General features: G+C 41.4%; 1 protein-coding gene across 4 annotated transcripts in view; it reads right to left on the bottom strand.

Annotated features, from left to right (window-relative positions):
- The window catches only part of GRK4 (G protein-coupled receptor kinase 4), a 70,839-nt gene extending 47,663 nt beyond the window's left edge, over positions 1-23,176 (bottom strand). For 2 of the 4 annotated variants that reach the window (XM_073891346.1, XM_073891345.1), the window contains exons 1-4: positions 18,668-18,695; positions 13,042-13,154; positions 9,675-9,752; positions 2,271-2,371 (exon numbers count right to left, since the gene is read on the bottom strand). In XM_073891346.1, the coding sequence (XP_073747447.1) occupies positions 2,271-2,371; positions 9,675-9,752; positions 13,042-13,154; positions 18,668-18,680 (305 nt within the window). In that variant the 5' untranslated portion in view covers positions 18,681-18,695. Of the gene's footprint in view, positions 1-2,270; positions 2,372-9,674; positions 9,753-13,041; positions 13,155-18,667; positions 18,889-23,080 lie in introns of those variants that run through there. The other 2 variants (XM_073891347.1, XM_073891344.1) reach the window with 2 other exon arrangements.
- Positions 23,177-23,561: the final 385 nt, after the last annotated feature.

Genomic DNA, 23,561 nt, shown 5'->3' with positions numbered 1-23,561 from the left:
GCTCAGTCCTCAAGCAGAGGGGCCTGGGGCAGGTTACCAAACCTTTTCTGGCCTCCAATAAGGATGACAGTCGTGCCTGCGTCATGGGTTACTAAGAGGAGTAATGCATTCATAAGCGTTTATCACTGTTGTTCATGTGAGGACTCCCATGTGAACACTTGGGAAGTGACAGAAAGGGCACCTGGGAACAAGGACCAGGGAGTGGGAGCCATGAGGACCCTCTCCCTGGCCCTCCTGGGATGAAGTAGCAGCAATCCTCGACCAGCCCCTCCCCCTGCAGGTCTTTGTGCTCCCTGGCCTCCTCCTCAGCCTGCAGGGAAGGGTCTCTGTGAAGACTCTTCTTGTGGCCCCAGGCTAGGAGAGGCGCCCTCAACACTGGCTCCCTGGCAATTTATTCAGCACCTGTGGTAGGCTGAATAATGAATGACCCAAACACATCCAGGTCCCAAACCCTGGAACCTATGACTGTCACCCTCCATGGCAACAGGGACTTTGCAGATGACTGAGTTAAGGGGCCTGAGATGAAAAAATGATCCTGGATTATCTGGGTGGGCCCTAAATGCCATCACACATGTCGTTGTATGAGGGAGGCTGAGGGAGATGTGCACATACAGAGTAAGAAAAGGTTTCCTAAAGACAGAAGCAGAGAGAAACTTGAGGATGCTGTATGGCTGGTTTTGAACATGGAGTAAGGCGCCATGAGCCAAGTAATGCATTCCTAGAAAACAAGAAAATGGATCCTCCCCTAGATCCTCAATGGAGCAAGGCCCTATGGACACTTTGATTTCTGCCCAGCGATACTGCTTTCAGACTTCTAACCTCCAGAACTGAAAAAAAAAAGAGATGCGTGTGGTTTTAGGCCATCAAATTTGTGGCAATTTGTTATGGCCGCAATAGGAAACTAATACAGCTCCCTAGAAGTAAAGAACCAACTCATTCCTGCTTATTTTATTCCTGGAAACTAGATCAATGACAGCACATAATAGGTGCTTAATAACTATTTTCCCAAAAAATAACTAATAAGCCAAGGCTCTGCAATTCATATTTTCTTAAGTCACGTAGGAATGAAAACTCAAGTCAGCAGTGTTTCGTTTTGCTCTCTAACATAACCTCAACCCGAAGAAGCAAACTATTACTGTGACTTGAAATGCTTCTCCCAAACAGACATGTTGAGTCCTAACCCTGGTCTTTGCAGCTACAATTAGTTAAGATGCGGTCATACGAGAATAGGGCGGGCCCTGATCCAATGGGACCGGTGCCCTTATAAGAAGAGGAGAGAACACCAGGACAATGACAGCAGAGGCTGAAACGCTGCAGCTGCAAAGCCCAGAAACAGCAGGGATCGCTGGCCTCCACCGGAAACAAGCAGAGCCGAGGAAGGGTCCTGGCCCCGAGAGACCTTGACTTCAGACTCCCAGCTTCCAGAACTGTGAGAATAAACTTCTCTTGCTGTTTTTTTAAGATTTTATTTATTTATTTGAGAGCAAGAGAGAGAGAGAGAGAACAAGTGGCAGGGAGGAGAGGGGCAGAGGCAGAGGGAGAAGCAGGCTCCCCACTGAGCAGGGAGCCTGATGCGAGACTCGATCCCAGGACCCTGGGACCACGACCTGAGCCGAAGGCAGACGCTTCACCGGCTGAGCCACCCAGGCGTCCGGAGAATAAATTCCCGCTGTTTTATGCCACCTAAGTTTGTGGAACTTTGTGATGGCCGCCCCAAGAAACGGACGCAGCACCTGACATAGAGCCGGCACTCAACCAGCCTCTGTTGAACGGCTCTTAGGATAAACAACACCCGAATGCTGCATGACTGGACAGAGGACTCCGTGTTCTGGGCCAGATCAGTCCAGAAACCATTCTTTCTCCCTGTGTACCTCAGGAGCCGGATTTAGTCAAAGTGCTTTCACTTAGAATTTCCCTGTCTGTACTGCAAATACCTAGAGAAAAGATATTTTCAGCAAGTTCCTAGGGCTTTAAAAAAACATTTTATGGGAATCCTTACATCCCAGACATATGCATTTTAGAAGGCTGAGCGGAGGGGCCAGGGGCCTGCAAAACCATGCGCATACACTGGCTCTCCACGATGTGACCCATTTCAGGGTGTCCCTTCTGTCTGTATAATTATCACCCTTCGTGTATCTCTTTCTAGTGAAAGTGACCACTTTAATTTGGAAAGTCCTGCAGTGAGAGCTGGTGTCATGCAGAGAGAGCCCCTGTAAACCTCCCGTCTGGCATCAGCCACACGTCTGGGCAGGGTGATGCCAGCCACTTACCTGGTGCATTCCTCAAAGTCGTCCTTGCCGGGGTCCTGCTTCAGTCTCAACCGACATTCTCTCAAAACATGGGAAGGTATTTCTGGTAAAGGGACTGCTGACTTTTTAATACAGCACAAACCAAATGCATAACAATTAGTGATTTCATAATTTACCAATTGTAAACAGAACCCAAGGCTTACTGTAAGAAAAAATTACAACATCAAGTGTATGAAATAACAAGTCAAAGTGCCACCTTCACCCGCCACCCCGCTGTCATTTTCCAGAGTTCACTGTGTTGTCCACCTTTTCAGATGTTTTCCTAAGCAAATCAAATCAGAGCGAAAAGCAAGGTTTTGGGGAGGTATTTGTACACCCATATCCACAGCAGCATTATTCACAATATCCAAAAGGTTGGAGCAACCCAAGGGTCCAGTGACAGACGAATGGATAAACACCATGGTCCCTCCATGCAGGGGAATGTTACTCAGCTTCAAAGAGGAAGGACGTTCTGACACCTGCTACAACAGGAATGAACCTTGAGGACACTGTGCTCAGTGAAATGAGCCAGTCACAAAAGGACAAATACTGTATGATCCCACTTCTGTGAGGTCCCTGAAATGGTCAGAATACTAGAGATGGAATGTGGAATGGTGGTCGCCTAGGGCCTGGGGGAGGGGAAAGTGGGAGCTGTGTTTAATGGGGACAGAGTTTCAGATTTGCAGGATAAAGAAAGTTCGGGAGATGGATGGTAGTACAGGCTGCCCACCAATGTCAGTATGTGTAATGCTACCAAACTGTACACTTAGAAATGGTTACAATGATCAATTGTATGTCTCTTTTGCCATAATTAAAAATATAAACACATACACATGCACACAAAGCCTCAGAAATAAATAATTTTTTCTCACACAAATGGGATAAAAATACATATGTAGTTTTATAAATATGTGCTGCTACCTAGAGAGCTACCATATTTTCTTAAAGACTGCATGGTTTCCCAGAGTATACGCCTATCTGTCCTTCTTACACATTCTACCTGCCCGTTTTCTCCACTGCAGACACCACTGTCATGAACATCTTTGTACAACTGTGTTTTTATAAGACAGATTCCTGAAAGTAGAATTACTAGCTCAAAGGATACATGTCTCTTAAACATTGATATTTATTGCAAAGCTGACCTCCAAAAAGGCTCTACCACTTTACATTCTCACTAATATGTCCCTACCTGCCCGCTTCCCATTCTCTTAACCCTCAACTAGAGAATTCTGGAGAAAGAAACACATAACAAAACTACTATCCTGATTTATTGAAAAAGATACCCAGATCATGTTCAGTTATACATTTAATTTGTCATTAGACTTGAGAAATGCATTCTAAACTGATCTCTGACAGTGGTATAGCTGAGTTAGCACAGCAAAACTGTGTTTTCTACAAATCAAAGAAACACTTCCATCAAAGTTGAACTAGTGATAGAAATATAAAACAATATAGAAAATTCACATTTAAAAAAATGAGCAATATTGTTATAATTAATAATGATTAATAGGCGTCAATTAAAAGATCTAACAGAAGTGAGGCTTTTTCCCATCTATACTATGTCTGCCTTCGGCTCAGGGTCCTGGGATCGAGCCTGTGTCAGGCTCCCTGCTCAGTGGGGAGTCTGCTTCTCCCTCTGCCCTTCCCCACCCCCACCCCCTCAGCTTGTGCGCGCTCTCTCTCTCTCTCTAATAAATAAATAAAATACTTATTAAAAAATAAAAAAGAAGGAGAGATAAAGAGTTTTCCAGGCAAACAAAACCAAAGGAGCTGATCATCACTAAACCAACGCTGCAAGAAATATTACAGGGGACTCCTTGAGTGGAAAGGAAAGACCAAAAATGATGGTATGAAGGGACGTAATACAAAAGCAGTAAAAATGAATATTTCTGTAAAAAACAGTCAAGGAACTCACAAAATAAGAGGATGTAAAATATGACACCATATACCTAAAACGTGGGAAGGAAAGGAGTAAAGAATGGGTTCAAACTTAAACGACCATCAACTTAATATAGACTGTTATATGCAGAAGATGTTATGTATCGACCTAATGGTAACCACAAATCAAAAACCACTAATAAATATGCAAAGAATAAAGAGAAATAAATTCAAATATATCACTAAGGAAAACCAGCAAATCATGAAAGAGAGAAAGACAAGAAAGGATCAGAGAAAATCTTCAGAAACAACCACAAAACAAGTAATAAGATGGTAATAAATACGTATCTATCAATAACTACTTTGAACATAAATGAACTAAATGCTCCAATCAAAAGACATAGGGTGTCAGAATAGGTAAGAAAAGAAGACCCATCTATATGCTGCCTACAAGGGACTCATTGTAGACCTAAAGACACCAGCAGATTGAAAGTGAGGGGATGGAGAAATATCTATCATGCAAATGCTTGTCAAAAGAAAGCCAGAGTAGCAATACTTACATCAGACAAAATAGACTTTAAAACAAAGACTATAATAAGCAACAAAGAAGGACATTATATAATAAATAATAAAGGGGGCAATCCTACAAGAAGATATAACAATTATAAATATTTGTGCATCCAACCTGGAAGTACCCAAATACATAAAACAGTTAACAACAAACATAAAGGATCTAATCAATAATAATACAATAATATTAGGGAAATTTAACTCCCCACTCACATCAATGGACAGATCATCTAAACAGAAAATCAACAAAGAAACATTGGCTTTGAATGACACATCGGACTAGATGAATTTAACAGATATATTCAGAACATTCCATCCTCAAACAGCAGAATACACATTCTTTTCAAGTGCACATGGAACACTCTCCAGAATAGATCACATATTAAGCCACAAAACAAGCCTTAACAAACTTAAAAAGATCGAAGTCATACTGTGTATCTTTTCTGACATAACACTATGAAACTAGAAGTCAACCACAAGAAAAAATCTGGAAAGACCACAAATACAAGGAGGTTAAATACCATGCTACTAAACAATGAATGGGCCAACCAGGAAATAAAAGATGAAATAAAAAAGCACATGGAAACAAATGCAAATGAAAACACAATAGTTCAAAACCTTTGGGAAGCAGCAAAAGTAGCCATAAGAGGGAAGTTTATAGCAATACAGGCCCACTTCAAAAGGCAAGAAAAATCTCAAATAAATAACCAAACCTTACATCTAAGGGAGCTGGAAAAAGAACAACAACAACAACAACAAAAGCCACCTAAAACCAACAGGAAGAAGGAAATAATAAATATTAGAGCAGAAATAAATGATATAGAAACTAAAAAACCAATAGAACAGATCAATGAAACCACAAGCTGGTTCTTTGAAAAAAATCAATAAAATTGATTAACCTCTTATTTGGATAAAGGATCCAAATAAATAAAATCTCAAACAAGAGAGGATAAATACCAACAAACACCACAGATGTACAAACAATTATAAGAGAATATTATGAAAAACTGTATGCCAACAAATTGGACGAAGTAGAAGAAATGGAGAAATTCCTAGAAACATATGAACTACCAAAACTGAAACAGGAAGAAACAGAAAATCTGAACACACCAATTACCAGCAAAGAAACTGAATCCATAATAATAATAATAATTAAAAAAAAAAAAACTCCTAACAAACAAAAGTCCAGGACCAGATGGTTTCACAGGTGAATTCTACCAAACATTTAAAGAAGAATTAACATATATTCCTTTCAAACAATTCCAAAAAATGGAAAAGGAAGGAACATTTCCAAATTCATTCTGAGGCCAGCATTACCCTAATACCAAAACCAGATAAAGACACGACAAAAAAAGAGAACTACAAGCCAAAATCTCTGGTGAGCACAAATGCAAAAATCCTCAACAAAATACTAGCAAACCAAACCCAAAAAAACATTGAAAAAAATCATTCACGATCATTCACAATCAAGTGGGCTTTATTCCTGGGTTGCAAAGGTGGTTCAATATTCACAAATCAATCAATATGATACATCACATCAACAAGAGAAAGGATAAAAACCATATGATCATTTCAACACAGAAAAAGCATCTGACAAAGTACAACATCCATTCATGGTAAAAAACAAACAAACAAACAAACAAACACCTCAACAAAGTACGTTTAAAGAGAACACACTGCAACATAATAAAGGCCATACAGGAAAAACTCACAGCTAACATCATCCCCACTGGGGAAAAACAGAGCTCTTCCTCTGCAGTTAGGAACAAAACAGGGATGTCCACTCTCACCACTTTTATTCAACATAGTACTAGAAGTCCTAGCCACAGCAATCAGACAAGAAAAAGGAATAAAGGGCACCCAGATTGGTAAAGAATTAGTAAAACTTTCAGTATTTGCAGATGACATGATGCTATACATAGAAAACCCTAAGGACTCGACCAAAAAACTACTAGAGCTGATAAATGAATTCAGTAAGGTTGGAGTATACAAAATTGATGTATAGAAACCAACTGAATTTCTATACACCAATAATGAAACAGCAGAAAGAAAAATTAGGAAAACAATCCCATTTATAAATATACCAAAAACAATAAAATACTTAGGAATAAGCTCAACCAAGGAAGTGAAAAGCCGGTACTCTGAAAATTTTAAAACACTGACAAAAGAAATTGAAGACGATGTAAACAGATGGAAAGATAATCCATGCTCATGGATTGGAAGAACAGATATTGTTAAAATGTCTAAACTACCACAAGCAATCTACAGATTTAATGCATTCCCTATCAAAATATCAACAGCATTTTTCACAGAACTAGAAGAAATAATCTTAAAATTTATATGGAACCACAAAGACCCCAAATAGCCAAAGCAATCTTGAAAAAGAAAAACAAAGCTGGAGGTATCACAATTCCAGACTTGAAGATATAACACAAAGCTGAAGTAATCAAAACAGTATGGTACTGGCACAAAAACAGACACACAAATCAATAGAACAGAACAGAAAACCCACAATTATATGGTCAATTAATCTTGGACAAAGGAGGCAAGAATATGCAATGGGAAAAAGATGGTCTCTTCAACAAATGGTGTTAGGAAAACTGGACCACTTTCTTACACCATACACAAAAATAAACTCAAAATGGATTGAAGACCTAAATGTGAGACATGAAACCATAAAAATCCCAGAGGAAAGCACAGGCAATAATTTTTCTCACATAGGCTATAGCAACTTTTTTCTAGATATGTCTCCTGAGGCACAGGAAACAAGCAAAAATTAAGCCTTGGGATTACATCAAAATAAAAAGCTTCTGCACAGTGAGGGAAACAATCAACAAAACAAAAAGGTAACCTACTGAATGGGAGAAGATATTTACAAATGACACATACAATAAAGACTTAGTATCCAACATATATAAAGAACTTCTAAAACTCAACACCCAAGAGACAAATAATCCCATTAGAAATAGGCAGAAGACATGAACAGACATTTCTCCAAAGAAGACACACAGATGGCCAACACACACATGAAAAGATGCTCAACATCTCTCATCATCAGGGAAATGCAAATCAAAACCACAGTGAGATACCACCTCATACCTGTCAGGTGGCTAAAATCAACAACACAAGAAAGAACAAGTGTTGGTGAGGATGTGGAGAAAAAGGAACCCTCGTGCACTGTTGGTGGGAATGCAAACTGGTGTGGCCACTGTGGAAGACAGTATGGAGGGTCCTCAAAAAATTAAAAATAGAAATACCATACGATCCAATAATCACACTACTGGGTATTCACCCAAAGAATATGAGAACACTAATTCAAAGGGATACATGCACCCCTATGTTTATTGCAGCATTATTTACAATATCCAAACTATGGAAGCAGCCTAAGGGTCCATCGACTGATGAATGGATAAAGTAGAGGTGATATATATATATACACAATGGAATATTATTCAGCCTTAAAAAGAATGAAATCTTGCCATTTGCAACAACATGGATGGATCTAGAGAGTATAATGCTAAACGAAATAAGTTAGTCAGAGAAAGACAAAGACCATATGATTTCACTCATATGGGGAATTTAAGAAACAAAACAAATGAGCAAAGAAAATAAGAGAGAGAGACAAAGCAAGAAACAGACTCTTAACTATGGAGAACACACTAACCAGAGGGAGGTGGTGGGGGGATGGATGAAACAGGTGATGGGGGTTAAGAAGGGCACTTGTTGTGATGAGTACCAGGTGATTAAAATTAAAACTTAAAAAAAAACTCATGGGGAAAATTAAAACAATGTTTTATGTTTTGACTAATTATTGTGAATACAGTCATAAAATAATGTCAACGTCAAAATTATTTTTAAGGTAAGAAAGGTTTATTTCTGTTGTCAAAAAAATAAAAAATATAAACCTATTCAGTGATTTCAGTTCAAAAAAAATGGAAATAGGTATCTTCCCAATTACTGGGGGTACCTACAAATATGTGGATGCTGTAGCAGCTGTGTTGGAAAAGAATGATCTAGGAGCCATGGTATTGATGCTGGAGGCCAAGGCAAGCACAGGCTTAAGAGTCAAAACCTATCCGGTCTGAAGCACACCTCTGCCACCACTGGTTGTGTGTGTATCTTTGTGCTCACTTGCCAATCCACTGGCCTTGCCCGTGCCCCGTCCCCCCGCCTCCGCACTCTATCTTCTGCACCAGTTAGCTTCCCCTTCTTGATGGCCCTACCATCTTCAGTGAGCTGGGCTCAGAATCTGAACATTTTGGACTCATTCTCACTACACTATTCTCCAACCCCAGTCTCTCCACGTTTGATTCCTAGCTCTCGCACATAACAAGCTGTGTAACCTTTGGTGAACCACTTAGCCACTCTGATGTTCAGTCTTACCATATGACAATAGACATAATAATGTACCCACCTCACAGGAATGTTGTATTACACGTACACAGCCTAGAGCAGTATTCACTAAGTGTTAGCTATCCTTGTTACTGTTCTCCAACCCTACAACACAGGGGCCTGCCCAGGGTTTAGGACTTCTAATAGCCTACAAAAGGGAAGTCCTGTGAAGAGAAGCGGGTTATGGCTCTAATTTCAGGGACATACTAAACTGTAAGAATCTACTAATGAAAAAGCATAAAACCCAAGACCCATTAAAGCTGTTAGGAAAAAAACTGTTATTTTCAGTCCAAGACAGATAAAATTCTCTAATGCTGTATTCTGTTTGAGGAAACACAGAAACTTTTAAATTCTTTGAATTAATTTTCTAAGAGATTTGTTAATTTCCTCACCCACTCAAAAGAAAAGGCATAAGAGGAATATCTATAGGAAATTAAAGATTTTAACATACTTGTTATATGTTATCCAGCTAAGTAAGAAGGGCTATGTCCTCTAATTATTTAAGTAAGCACTAATAAATCTTTGCATCTAAGGAAGAAAACACACCTCGGCACCGAAGAACATGTCTAAGATCTGCAGTCCACAGTTTCTCCGGTCCTCATCTGCAGCCACTTCATATTCCGCCTGACGGTATAGGGGAGAACAAAGAAAAATAGTAGTGGAGCTTCTTCACTGAGTTCACAGTGTTTCGAATTCTCTGACATACAGAATCAGCTGGGTACCCTGAGAACCACAGAGTAGCTCTAACTGATTTGATACTGATCCAGTATCTGCAGCTCTTCTTTGGGAAAACTAATGGCAATGAAGGGGAAAAAGTTTTCTTTGAGGGGTGAATAATAATGCAGCAGCGCAACACATTCCACAGTGCTCTGTCATATTACACCTTCAGCCCTTCAGTGTGGCCAAATAAAATAGAATCAAATAAACAGCTTGCATTGCTCTAGGCAACATCATTTTTAAAGAAATGTCGAAGAGGCACGTGGCAAATCTGAGTGCAGAGCTCCCAGAGAAGTCAGAGTTGGTGACACCAAAGCAGGAGACGTCCCTACGCAGGTGTCAGGCGGGGGACCGTAAGAGAGGATACCACCACGTAGGCCAGAACCCAGAGGAAGGGTCAAGGCAGAACTTGATCAGTATCTAAACCTCTACAAAGGATACACAAGGAAGAAACTGAAAAGAGAGAAAACCCGAGGAGAGATCATAAAAGCCTGGCTAAGAGTATTTCAAGCAGAGGCTATTCCACAATGTCAACAGACTTGGAGACTCAGGCACGAGGAGGGCTCAGTGAAGCCACTGGATCCTGCAGGTTGGGGCCTGAGAAGAGCAGCAAAGCTAACAGCCAGATGGGCTTGGAGAGATTGGTGAGGAAACCAAGACTGAAGGAAGTTCATGTACTGAACACATAAAGTCCTTGTGGTCAGGAGTCGGACCTCCAGAATACTTGATTCTGCCTCCTCCCGTGGGCCCAGCACAGGAGCCATGGCTGACAGGGCTGACGACCGGTCAGAGCCAGCTTCATGTTCTGTGTTCAAAGGCACTGAATTCACCCGACTAGTAACTAGACCCAGCTGACTTAGAGAACCTTCCAGCCTACGTTCTGGATGCTGGATGGCATGCAATCAACGGATTTTGTGATGGTCTTTCCACGTGCCAACCTGGCAGGAACAATGTCCAGTAGTTGTTCAAATACTAGTCATTGCTGTGCTGGTATTTGTAGGTGTGATTAAAGTCTTTACCAGCTGACTTTAAGTAAAGGAGATTATTTTAGAGAATCTGGGTGGGTCTGATTCAATCAGTTGAAAGGCATTAAAACCAGAGTTTAGGCTTCCTGAAGGAATTCTGCCTGAGGACAGCAGCAGCTTCACTCCGTGTTTGGAGGATTCCCTCCAGTCCTATAGATTTAAGACTCTCCTAACCAGACCTCATGATTGTGTAGGCCAATTCCTTGCAACAAACCTCTTAATAAATCTCTCCCATTGGTTGTTTCTCTCACTGAACACTAATTGCCAAAGATGCCATTAATTCAGTCAACAAACACTAAGCAGAAAAGAGCAAACAATCATGCCAGGTGCCATGAGGGAAATAGACAAAATGTAGTCTCTCCACTCCCGAAGCTCCAAGAACCTGCAATCATATACCACAAGGACAGTCAAAGCAGCGAGGACTGTGCAAATGGCATAATTAGGTGTTATTTATTAACCCACACAGCTGCCGCCAAAAATAAAACAAAACACAGAACAGAACCTGTCACTGAAGTCAACTGGCAGTCACCTAACAAGTAATAGGTCTCGTGTCACTATCAGAAGATCCAAACCTGAACAAATGTTAACAACGCAGTTTAGCCATTTTGAAATAAAGAATTGTAGGTCCCTAAATTTTTAAAACAGAGCAGCTTGGCAAATATAACCCAATACACTAAGCCACATCTATATTCTACTCCCGGAACTGACAAGGCCTGCCCCACAACACCAGAGTTTCTGGCTTAAAAAAAAAAATTACCTCCTTTCAAACCCTTGCCTTATTCTAGTAAAGGCACCAGGAAGGAAAGGGCTGGGGAGCTCCACAGGGGATAGGCAAGAGCCTCAAATGTTTTTCTGAAAGAATACAGGCATACCTCGTTTTATGCGCTCTGCTTTGTTGCACTTCACAGACACTGCATTTCTTTACAAATTGAAGGTCTGTAACAACACTGTGGCCAACAAGTCTGTTGGTGCCATTTTTCCAACAGCATTTGCTTATGTCATGTCTCTGTGTCATAATTTGGAAATTCTCCCAATATTTCAAACCTTTTCATTACTGTTATGTTCATTTTGGTGATGTGTGATCAGTGATTTTTTTTATGTTACTTGTAACGGTTTGGGGGCTACCTGAACCGCATTATATAAGGCAGTGAACTTAAGTAATAAATATTCTGTGTGTTCTGACTGCTCCACTGACCAGCCCTTCCCCTCTCTTCCCTTCTCCTAGGGCCTCCCAATTCATCAAGACACCATGTTGAAATTAGGCCAATTAATAATCCCATGTTGGCCTCTAGGGGCGCCTGGGTGGCTCAGTCAGTGAAGCCCCTGCCTTCGGCTCAGGTCGTGGTCCCAGGGTCCTGGGATGGAGCCCCACGTCGGGCCCCCTGCTCAGCGCGGAGTCTGCTTCTTCCTCTGCCCCTCCCCCCATCATGCTCATGCTCTCTCACTCTCTCCCTGTCTCATAAATAAAATCTTTAAACAAAAAACTGTAATGACCTTTAAGTGTTCAAGTGAAAGGAAGAGTCAATCAAGGTTGCAAACTTCTATCTTGTCTTATTTTAAGAAACCGCCACAGACACCCCAACCTTCGGCACACCCTACCCTGACCAGCCAGCAGCCATCAACATCCAGGCAGGACCCTCCACCAGCAAAAAAGATGATGCCTCACGGAAAGGTCTGAGTATGGGTAGCATTTTCCAGCAACAGAGTATTTTTTAATTAAGGAGGGAACATTGGTTTTTTTTTTAGATTAATGTTGTACAGTTAATAGATTACAGTATAGTGTAGACATAACTTTTATATGCAATGGGAAACAAAAAAATTCATTTGACTTGATTCATCACAATATTCGCTTCATTGACAGGTGTGGACCTGGACCCACGGGATCTCTGAGTATGTCTGCACTGACCATTTGTTGGAAGAAGGATCGTCTGCTTCCGGACTCCAGCTGACCGCAGGTAACTGAAACCACGGAAAGCAAGACCGCAGATAAGGGGAAGTATTATATAGGGATTTCCATGCCAAGGTAGCATGACACCAAGAAACTAGTTTATCCACTCTTACCATTATTGCCAAGGTCTGCTTAACTTAGAAAGACCTAAGTTTTTAGATCCAGTCTGTTAATTTTCAAAAGCACAAGACGAGGTAGTTCAACACTGAGATAAATTGCTTACCACTGCATCCAGGAATTCAATGCATCCTTTTAGATCATGTTGTGTATCACAGAATTCCCTGAAGAGAAGTCTTCCTATTGGCTGCTTGTCACAAAGACTGCTATAATCCTTTTCTGGATGAAGAAAGGGGATAAGAAATAAACCAATATGATTGTTACAATTCAGAAAGTGTTTTCTGAACTGCTGTTTTCACCTGATAAAGTAAAAGCCAAAAATAGTATTTATGGGTTGTTTCTTTTTTTAAATGACTTGATTGTTTACTAATGTAGACTGGGTCATCATGAATATTTATAGTATCTGGATAGAGCCAAAGGACCTGGAAGAACTGATAAATAAAGGTGTGTGAAGCATACCTGGAAATGTCCCTGCCCCCCTCCTCCAAAAGGAATTCTGCAGGGGAGAGGTATTCCTGGGGAACTGAGCAGTCAAGATCACAGCAAAGGGAGAGGGGGGCAAAAAAGAGATCTGGCTCCATCCTTCCACAGGCCTAACCCCCAGTGTGTTGGGCACAAATTGCACGTATGTGAAATACACCACAGGAATGTACTCAAGCACCTTTTTTAAAACTCTTTTCCATTTTGCTATCTTTTTATACTTTTACAAGTTACAAACATTACATATGCTTAATTATTTTTAAACTGCTCTTGGGTTTATTTTTTTTCTTTTCAGTGGGTAATATGTTATATAACTTAACCTTACCACACACACTGATAATGTTTTGAGAACAAGGCACTAATATTTAGTCAAAATATCACGAGGGATATAAAACAAAAATGTCATGTTCAAAATAGGTTAACTTAAACATCAGCAAGAAAATCAGTTGCTCTTCTACCAGTGGCTCTGAACCTGAAATGAACATCATATTGAAGTATTCCTAAAGTGGCTCTAAAGCTAAAGAATTAAATAAAATTCATGAAAAGTAAGCAAGCCATAATAAATTCCTCAATTAAAGGGTTTATTCATGCCAAGTAGTTGTAAGAATCTAAACAACCCTACTTTAGGTGGCTGAGTTTGCAAATGGAAAACTATAGGCAAGGAGAGAAATATTTTGGTTGCCAGTACACAGGCGCTTGTTTCAACAAACAATAGTTTCGCAAAATTTCTACCACCTACTTTGTCCAATTTTACTACCACATTTTATTTGAGGGATACTATATTTAAAAAACAAAAGACACAGGCAGTCAAAAAGTGACATTTTTACAATACTGAGAGTTTTTAACACTTTCCTCCCAAATTCAAGGGTTCAGGAATGTTCCTACTTCCAGCTAAGGAGGTGTGCCTACTTTTTCTCCAAGATTCCTATAGAAATGACCAAAAATTCAAACAAAAGCCAAAGCCACAACAAAAAGAATGAAACCCAACATGGAAAACGAATACAAGGCACCCACAGGAGTCCGAAATTTGAGGATTACCTGGAAGAGAAAAAGCCGCTGGGTTGGATTGTTAAAGAACCCTCAGCTGAAACCCTACAGAAGAGCTGGACTTCCTAAGGGAGCCCCGCCCACATGCCTAGAGCCCAGTGAGGGGGGTGGGGGGCTGGGGGGGGGGGCAGGGGATGTCCAAGTCCTGATCAGAATGACTGGCTAAGGGCCTAAGATTTAGAGGCACCGCAAAGTGCTAAACATAACCAATGATGGCTGACCCACATCCCGAGGCATCCCGGTGACATTCCCAACAGTCAGGAGAAAGGAGGAAACCTCTGAGAAAGAGCAAAACATTAGCTACAACACCTAAAGCATCAGAGACGCTGTATTAACAAAGCCAGAAACCAGGACACCAATGTCTTCAAAGTTCAGGGGTCAAGGGAGGTGGAAATATACAATTCTGTAACTATCGAACAAGAAGTCAAAAAGGGGACATTTTCCAAAATTTAAGAACTCAGAAACTTTACCTTCCATTCACCCTATATATTAAAAAAAAAAAATTACTAAAAAAAAAAAAAGAAGAAGAAGAAAAATTACTTGAGGAGTTATCATAATAAAACAAGAGAAATTTTAAAAAGAATATAGAGGGGCGCCTGGGTGGCTCAGTCGTTGAGCGTCTGCCTTCGGCTAAGGTCATGATCCCGGGGTCCTGGGATCGAGCCCCGCATCGGGCTCCCTGCTCCGTGGGAAGCCTGCTTCTCCCTCTCCCACTCCCCCTGCTTGTGTTCCCTCTCTCGCTGTGTCTCTCTCTGTCAAATTAAAAAAAAAGAAAAGAAAGAAAGAAAATAGAAACCAAAATGGACAAACAGTGGGTATAATCTAGAAGAAGCAAAGAAATACAGAAAAATAAATAACCTTATCAAGATATTGGGAATACTGTCCTTGGCAAAGTGTGATCGGTGCAGAATAGTTTCCTTTTATTGGCTCCAACCACACTTGCTCGCTTCCAGATCACATGGAATATAATTATAATATGTACTACTGTACCATATTTTAACTCTTAAAAGAGTCTGTGGACCAAGAGACAGAGAAGGTAAGTGACTGACCCAACAAATAGGTCAGAGTGGCTGAAAAAGGGGACTCAGGGAAGCAAAATGTAGAGGCAAACGAAGCTTTACAAAACTGGAGGGAAAAAAACAAGACTGGGATCACATTTCCACAGAAGCCTGGATACCTACCAAGGAACTCCCTCTACCTTAGGAGGAACAGAGCATAATAACTAGTGGCCATGCTTCTTCACCTGTCACCGTGTGCCAGGTACTATTTTGAGTCCTTTCTGTGTATTATTTCACTGACTCTTCACAATCGTAGGTTTAGCATCTTAAGGAAAGCAGAGACCTTTTGGGAACTGCTCGCTCCTGAGGGCCACCCAGATCCCAGGGCAGTGAGGTGAAGTGGGGCAGTAGAGGCCGGGGCCAGGGGACCAGCCAGCAGGAAGAGCAGCTGGCCCGGAAAAAGGCGGCACCGTGGGAAGGAAGAGGCCAATTCTCTGGTGACAAAAGAATTTCAGAACACAATTCATTCAGATTCTGTCAAGTCTCCCGCCGAACAGTGAGGACATTACTGAAGACATTACGACAGAAACCAGAGGAGCCCTATTCTCAAGGAACCCATCCTCTGCTGAGGGGACAATGAGGAAGCTGATGGGGTAAACAGGTAGAAGGCAGCGCCCCTCATGGAGATGATAACCTGTGAGCGGAACAGTCCCAGACTCGGGCTTGTACTGTGGGCAACAAGATCTGTATTGTGTAGGCAGCACTGAGGAAATCAAGATCATTCGCTGGTAGAAAACAGAAGGGAGGGGCCGGTTGGGTCCCCTGAGCAGAGGAAGGGGCTGCAAAGCCGATAGCCAGAATTACATATGTGGGGTAGGAGACCCCTTTGAGACACCGAGGGTTGCAGAATTGCTCCACAGCCTGGGAGAGCTGGGGTGGACGCCACGGCAGGGGGTCAGGAGGGAACAGCCTGACCAGGGAGAAAACAGTGCACTCCAAATTAACCTGGCTTATTTGGCAAAGCCAAATGTCTGAAGTTTAAGTTTATTGGGTGTGGGGGGGGTAGCTGTGGATATATTTCAGTTTGTTTTGCATTTTATATTTATATCATCCTCAGATACTAAAAAACACTTGCTTGTTAGAGATGATTCCATTCAAGCTTTCCAGATTTATTTCTGGATATGCCTTAATTTTATCCAGAACTCTTAGCTGCTAGATCTGAGTCTCTACTTGTAAAGGAAGCTACAAGTCTGAATTTAGGTGCAAGGAGGAAGAACATAAGATTATTCACACATTTTAAGTCTATATCCTAAAGTTCAGATACTATGTAAATTTCTATCATAACTATAAAATCTCTTGAGTAAATGATCACATGATGTAAGCCACATTTTCTGAAAGATCTGTAAAAACATAAACACAGGATAAGAGCCCCTTGGGTTTTTCCAGAAGGAAGCAGGGTAAAATCAAAGAGCATGAGGAGGTCTGAGACAAGACCAGGTCACGTGGCCTGCACCTCACAGTCCTCTGGAAAATGAGACCGCGGCCCTGCGCCCACAGCGCCAGATCAGTGAGGGAAACGAAGGGTCTCAGCACACCACCTGCTGAGAAGGCCGATCAGCGGGAGTCTGGTGCTGGGGACAGGAGTCCTCCAGTGTGATGGGAGACAATGGGCACACCCAGACTGGACAGCACTGCTACGGGCACCTCACAGGAAGGCCTCTCATTTTACCCAGGCCAGTTTTTTTAGATTGGCTCAGGTACAGTAGCAAAAATGATGCGTGGTTCAAAAAGACCTTAATTCTAAAATCTTCCACTTATATTTGCGTGGTGGGAACATAGGTGATGATTTACTCAGGAAAGTCCTTTAATTATTTCAAAATATTTCATCACGCATACAATCTCCTCCATCCTACAGCAATTTAAAATTTTCACCCTGGGGCGCCTGGGTGGCTCAGTCGTTGGGCGTCTGCCTTCGGCTCCGGTCATGATTCCGGGGTCCTGGGATCGAGCCCCGCATCGGGCTCCCTGCTCGGCGGGAAGCCTGCTTCTCCCTGCTTCTCCCTCTCCCACTCCCCCTGCTTGCATTCCCTCTCTCGCTGTGTCTCTCTCTGTCAAATAAATAAATAAATAATCTTTAAAAAAACTAAAATAAAATAAAATTTTCACCCTGATGACATTAACAGAATCTTAGAGCAATGACAGCAACATCACAGAACCTATATGAAGAAAAAAATATATAAAAAAAAGAACCTATATGAAGTAATATACAGGGAATTAAAAAAAAATGTTTCTCTAAAATCAATCTTTAAAAACCTGACACTTAAATAATCACAAAAGCTTTAAATCTATTACTTTTTACCTTATCTGGCTCACAATTCTATTAATGATTTCACTTTTCCATGCATTAGATTTCACATATTACTAAAATTAAATACCATATACCACAGAAATGTGTCACAAAATACATCTCAGAAACAACAGACAGCCTCCTTCTGTATTCCCCTCAGAGGCCCTGGTCCTACAGGAACCAGAAGACCCAGCTTCTTCTTTTGACCCCTCAGAGACTACACAGTGAACCACCTACTGTTCCAGCCCTGAGTGAGCAGAAATGGCGGAAGAGAGAGAGGCCACACCGCACAGGGCATTCGGGCCCCAGGGAGGGAAGAGCCTGACCACAGTGGACAGGGAGAACCAGCAGAGAAGCCCCCTGGGGCTGGAACACTCAGTGCACCAGAGTCCAAGTCCACTCCTGACAGGCACTCTCCTGATGGGCCGTGCTGGAAAGGGAACCAGCTAATCAAGAGACTGGTGTTTCTAAATGCACCAAATTCAGAGGCAAGGATGAGCCATTTATCAGAAGCTCTCTCTCTTATTTTCAAAGTGATCCTCCTTTAGAAAGGACACTAACTCAAAGTTTCATAGCTCATGGATTCTCCAGCACCCACAAATTTAGAACCACCAAAGGACAAAAATTAGAAAACCCAAAATATGCTTACTACCACACTAAATCAAATGCATATGTAAACTAATAAAATAAAGAGCTGCATACCAAGTAGAGGGTATCTGAGTGGAAACGTTCTTTTACTCCGTGAGGAAGTCTGCTTGTACATCTGCCCTGAAGCAACTCTAGCTACGGTCACCAATTTATTCATTCATTTAACAAAACTGGCTGAGCACTATTCTAGAGATGGAAACAAAGATCCTGACCTTGGGGACACATCCAGCAGCCGCTCAACCTTTCTTCAACACGCCCACCTGCCTGGAGCCATCCTAGGCCTCGGTTCTCTGGACCGTCCGCTCTCCAGACTGCACACAGACCCATCTGGCTGCTCCTCCTTGGTCTGTTTTGCCTGAGCCACACCAGGATGTCAGGATGTGAGGGCCCTTTCCCGTCCTCCTGTCTCTAGGGAGAGCTTATCCACTCCCAGTCATGTGACTCCTAAATGCCAGGGACACACAGATATCTCTCAGATTGCACCTACAGCCCAGACTCTTCTTTTTTTTTTTTTTTAAGATTTATTTATTTATTTATTTGACAGACAGAGAGAGAGAGAGACAGCGAGAGAGGGAACACAAGCAGGGGGAGCGGGAGAGGGAGAAGCAGGCTTCCCGCGGAGCAGGGAGCCGGATGCGAGGCTCGATCCCAGGACCCTGGGATCATGACCTGAGCCGAAGGCAGTCACTTAACCAACTGAGCCACCCAGGCGCCCCAGCCAGATTCCACTTCTTAAAGATCTCACAAAGTCATTCGGTTCCATGGCCTCCAGCCGACACTGAATTTCCATCACTCTTGCCCGCACAATATCAACAGTGTCTCCTTTGGCCTCCCGGCTCCCCTTCTCCAAACTCTCAGTCACAGTCCTCACACTGAGGCCCGAGATGCCCTTCAGAAACGTGCATCCACTTAGGTCATCCCTCTGCTGAAAATCTGACAGCGTCGACTTTCAACTAAGACAAATGCCCTTACCAGGACCACGAGCCCCACCTCCCTCCCTTCCTCTCATCCAGTGCCACTGTCCCCCTTTGTCTCCGCTCCAGGAACACTGGCCTTTTTCATGTCCCTGGAAATTGCCAGGCTCCGACCCACTTTGGGGTCCTGTACTTACCAAACAGTCTGTACCTCTTCCTTCAAAGGGCTTACTGCAATTTGTAATTACGTTTATTTCTGCAATTCTTTATTTTATAACTATCTCTGCCAAGAGGGCAGAGGTCACATCTGTTTCTTAGCCACTGTATTGGTAGTGCCATGCCCAGCGCTGGGTACACGGAAGTGAAAAAACGATGACATTTAAAAGTTAACTGATACTGTTGTATACCTTAAACTTACACGGTGTTATAAGTAAATTACATCTCTCAACGAAAATAAACTAATTTTTCAAAAAGAGCATGAACTGGGGAGAAAAAGTTAACTAATGGGACATTTAGTGTAATTTACTTCATTCTATGCACTAAAACCTACCCCCAAAGAATCAGAAGCATACTGAGGTAATTAATATGCAAGTAGACATGAGAATGTTTCTATAACCCTATGAATATATTCAACAGCATAAAGTCCCAAAGTAAAGTTTATAATATCTTAATTACAATGCAAATGTCAAATAACGGAATCAACCTCCATACTAATCACTCAGTGCTATATGCAGAAAATACTATTAACACTATGGATCAAATATCAACTGGCTCAAAGAAGCATGGCCAATAATCAATAAAAAGATGCTCGACATCATTAGTCACGAGTGAAATGCAAATCACACTCACTAGGATGGCTATAATGAAAATAAGTGTTGGCAAGGATGTGGAGAGCCTGAAACTCTCATGTATTGCTGGTGGGAATATAAAATATGCAGCTGCTTTGGAAAACAGTTTGCCAGTTCCTAAAAAAGTGAAGCCTAGAGTTACTGTCTGTAGCAGGCTGAATAATGGCCCTCCCAATGTATCAGGTCCTAAACCCTATAAATATGACCTTATTTTAAAAAAAGAGCCTTTGCAAATATGATTAACTCAAGGATCTTGAGATGGAAGACTGTCCTGGATTATCTGGGTGGGTCCTAAATACAAATATGTGAATCCTCACAAGTGTGTAGAAATAAACCCTCACCTTTATAGTCAGGTGATTTATAAAGGCACTAAGAGGACTCTGAGAAACAAACAGGGTTTTAGAGGGGAGGGGGGAAGAAGGGGGATTGGTTAGCCCAGTGATGGGTATTAAGGAGGGCACGTACTGCAAGGAGCACTGGGTGTTATACGAAAACAATGGATCGTGGATCACCACATCAAAAACTAATGATGTGGGCGCCTGGGTGGCTCAGTTGGTTAAGCGACTGCCTTCGGCTCAGGTCATGATCCTGGAGTCCCCGGATCGAGTCCCACATTAGGCTCCCTGCTCAGCGGGGAGTCTGCTTCTCCCTCTGACCCTCCCCCCTCTCATGCTCTTTCTCTCTCATTCTCTCTCTCTCAAAATAAATAAATAAATAAAATCTTTAAAAAAAAACTAATGATGTATTGTATGGTGGCTAACATAACAACAAAATTTTTAAAAAAATAAAGGCAGTAAGACAATTCAATGGTGAAAAAATCGTCATTTCAATGAATGGTTCTGGAACAACAGGATATCCAATGCAAGAGACTGAAACTGGATCCCTACCTCATGCCATACATAAAAATTAATTCCAACTGGATCAAACACCTAAATGTGAGAGCTAAAACTATAAAACTCTTAGCAGAAAGTATAGGTGTAAATCTATGTGACTTTGGATTAAGTAGTGGTTTCTTGGCTATGACACCAAAAGCACAGCAATAAAAGAAAAAAATAGATCAATTGGACTTCATCAAAATAAAAACTTGTGTTCCTCAAAGAACATCATCAAGAAAGTAAAGGAAAACAAAGAATGGGAGAATATATTTGAAAATCAAATATCTGATAAGAGTCTAGTAACTAGAAATATAAAGAACACTTACATTTCAACAATGAAAAGATAAACAATCCAATTAAAAAATGGGCAAAGGGGGTGCCTGGGTGTCTCAGTCAGTTAAGCAAGCATCCAACTCAGAGAGATCTCAGAGTCGTGAGTTCAAGCCCCACACTGGGCTCCCCACGCTGGGCGCAGAGCCTACTTAAAAAAAAAAAAAATGGGCAAAGGATTTGAACAGATTATTTCTCCAAAGAAGATATACAAATGGCCAATAAGTACATGAAAAGATATTCAACATCATTAGTCATTTTTGGGAAGCACAGATCAAAACACAATGAGATAGGGATGCCTGGCTGGCTCAGTCAGAGGATCATATGACTCTTGACCTCGGGGCTGTGAGTTCAAGCCCCATGCAGGGTGTAGAGATTACTTAAATAAAGAAAACTTAAAAAAAAAAAAACCCACACACACAGTGAAATACCACTTCACACTCACTCAGATTGCTATAATAAAAACAAAACAGAAAATAAAAAGTATCAGGGAGGACATGAAGAAACTGGAATCCTCATATATTGTTGGTGGGAACACAAAATGGTATAGCCACATTGGAAAACAGTCTGGCAGTGCCTTACAAAGTTAAACATAGAATTATCATATTATCCAGCAATTCTAATTCTGGGTACATACACAAAAGAATTGAAAGCAGGGACTCAAACATTTGTACACCAATGTTCCTAGCAACGTTATCCACAATAGCCAAATGGTAGAAACAACCCATTCAACAGATGAATGGATACACAAAATGTAGTATGTACATACAATAATCAAATCAATGCCACTGAACTTTATATTTATAAATTGTTAAAATATTTAAAAATGGTCAATCAGTTGGTTAAGCATCTGACTCTTGGTTTCAGCTCAGGTCATGATTTCAGGGTCACGAGATCAAGCCCCACGTCAACTCCATACTCTGCACGGAGTCTGCTTGTCTCCCTCTCCCTTTGCCCCTCCCTGCCACGTGTGCACGCTTGCTCTCTCAAATAAATAAAATCTTTTAAAAATGGTTAAAATGGTAATTTTTATGTTTACTCTACCACAAAGAAAACACTTGTATATGAATGTTTCTAGCAGCATTATTCATTTGGGGCTTTTTAAAAAGATTTTATTATTTATTTATTCATTTGACAGAGAGAGAGATAGTGAGAGCAGGAACACAAGCAGGGGGGAGTGGGAGAGGGAGAAGCAGGCTTCCTGCTGAGCAGGGAGCCCGATGCGGGGTTCGATCCCAGGACCCTGGGCTCACGACCTGAGCCAAAGGCAGACGCTTAAGGACTGAGCCACCCAGGCGCCCCTACCACACTTAGGCAGCATTATTCATAAGAGACAAAAAAATTTAAACAACTCATCGATCTACTGATGAATGGATAAGTAAGAAGTGATATATCCATACAATGAAATGTCATTTGCCAAGAAAAAGGAATTAAGTACTGATTCATGCTACAGCGTGGATGAACCTAGAAAACACTGTGACTTGATTAGAAAACTAATCATCTAGAGATGATTAGTTGGGTCAAGGGGAGAGGAACTTTTACTATATTACTCTTCTGTTCTATATAGAACAATGAGCACATATTACTTCTTAAAAGAATAGCATCTAACAAATGGTACAATGCCAGACATGATCTCCAGGCTGGCACTGCTTACTCACCAATGGAATGTCTAAGCTCGCTGCACTGGCTGACAGGGGGCAGCTTCAGCATTTCCCTCCATTTTTTACTACGACCACTTTTTTTGCCATAGCTTCCTAAATTTGGGGAAAAAAAGTATTTTTTTTAATGATCAGAAATATCCAACTATAACAACTATTTCCACCAATATATTCTGTTTGAGTAGTTTGGTACCTATGGTGAGTGAAAATACAAGCTTATAATAATTTGTCTTATCTAGAAGGCAGCTTGACAAGTATAAAAAATCCCAAGTGATGCAATCAGTCACTGGCTTTATCATTTAGAAACCATGTGACCCTGATCTTCTATAACTAACTCTGCTGAGCCTAAGCTTCCAAATTTGTGAATTGGACCTACCATGACATATCATACATGGTTGCATCCCTACCATGGAGCAAATGCCTGCAAAGGACAGGAAAAATACAATGGTAAAAAGGACAACATCCCTCCCCTCCATTCTAG

This window comes from Callorhinus ursinus, unplaced genomic scaffold, assembly GCF_003265705.2.
Source record: "Callorhinus ursinus isolate GAN/ISIS: 27379988/994484 unplaced genomic scaffold, GSC_fseal_2.0 scaffold4, whole genome shotgun sequence".
Classification (NCBI taxonomy): Eukaryota; Metazoa; Chordata; class Mammalia; order Carnivora; family Otariidae; genus Callorhinus; species Callorhinus ursinus.
The sequence above is the reverse complement of the archived record's forward strand: the minus strand, read 5'-3'. Positions and strand labels throughout refer to the sequence as shown.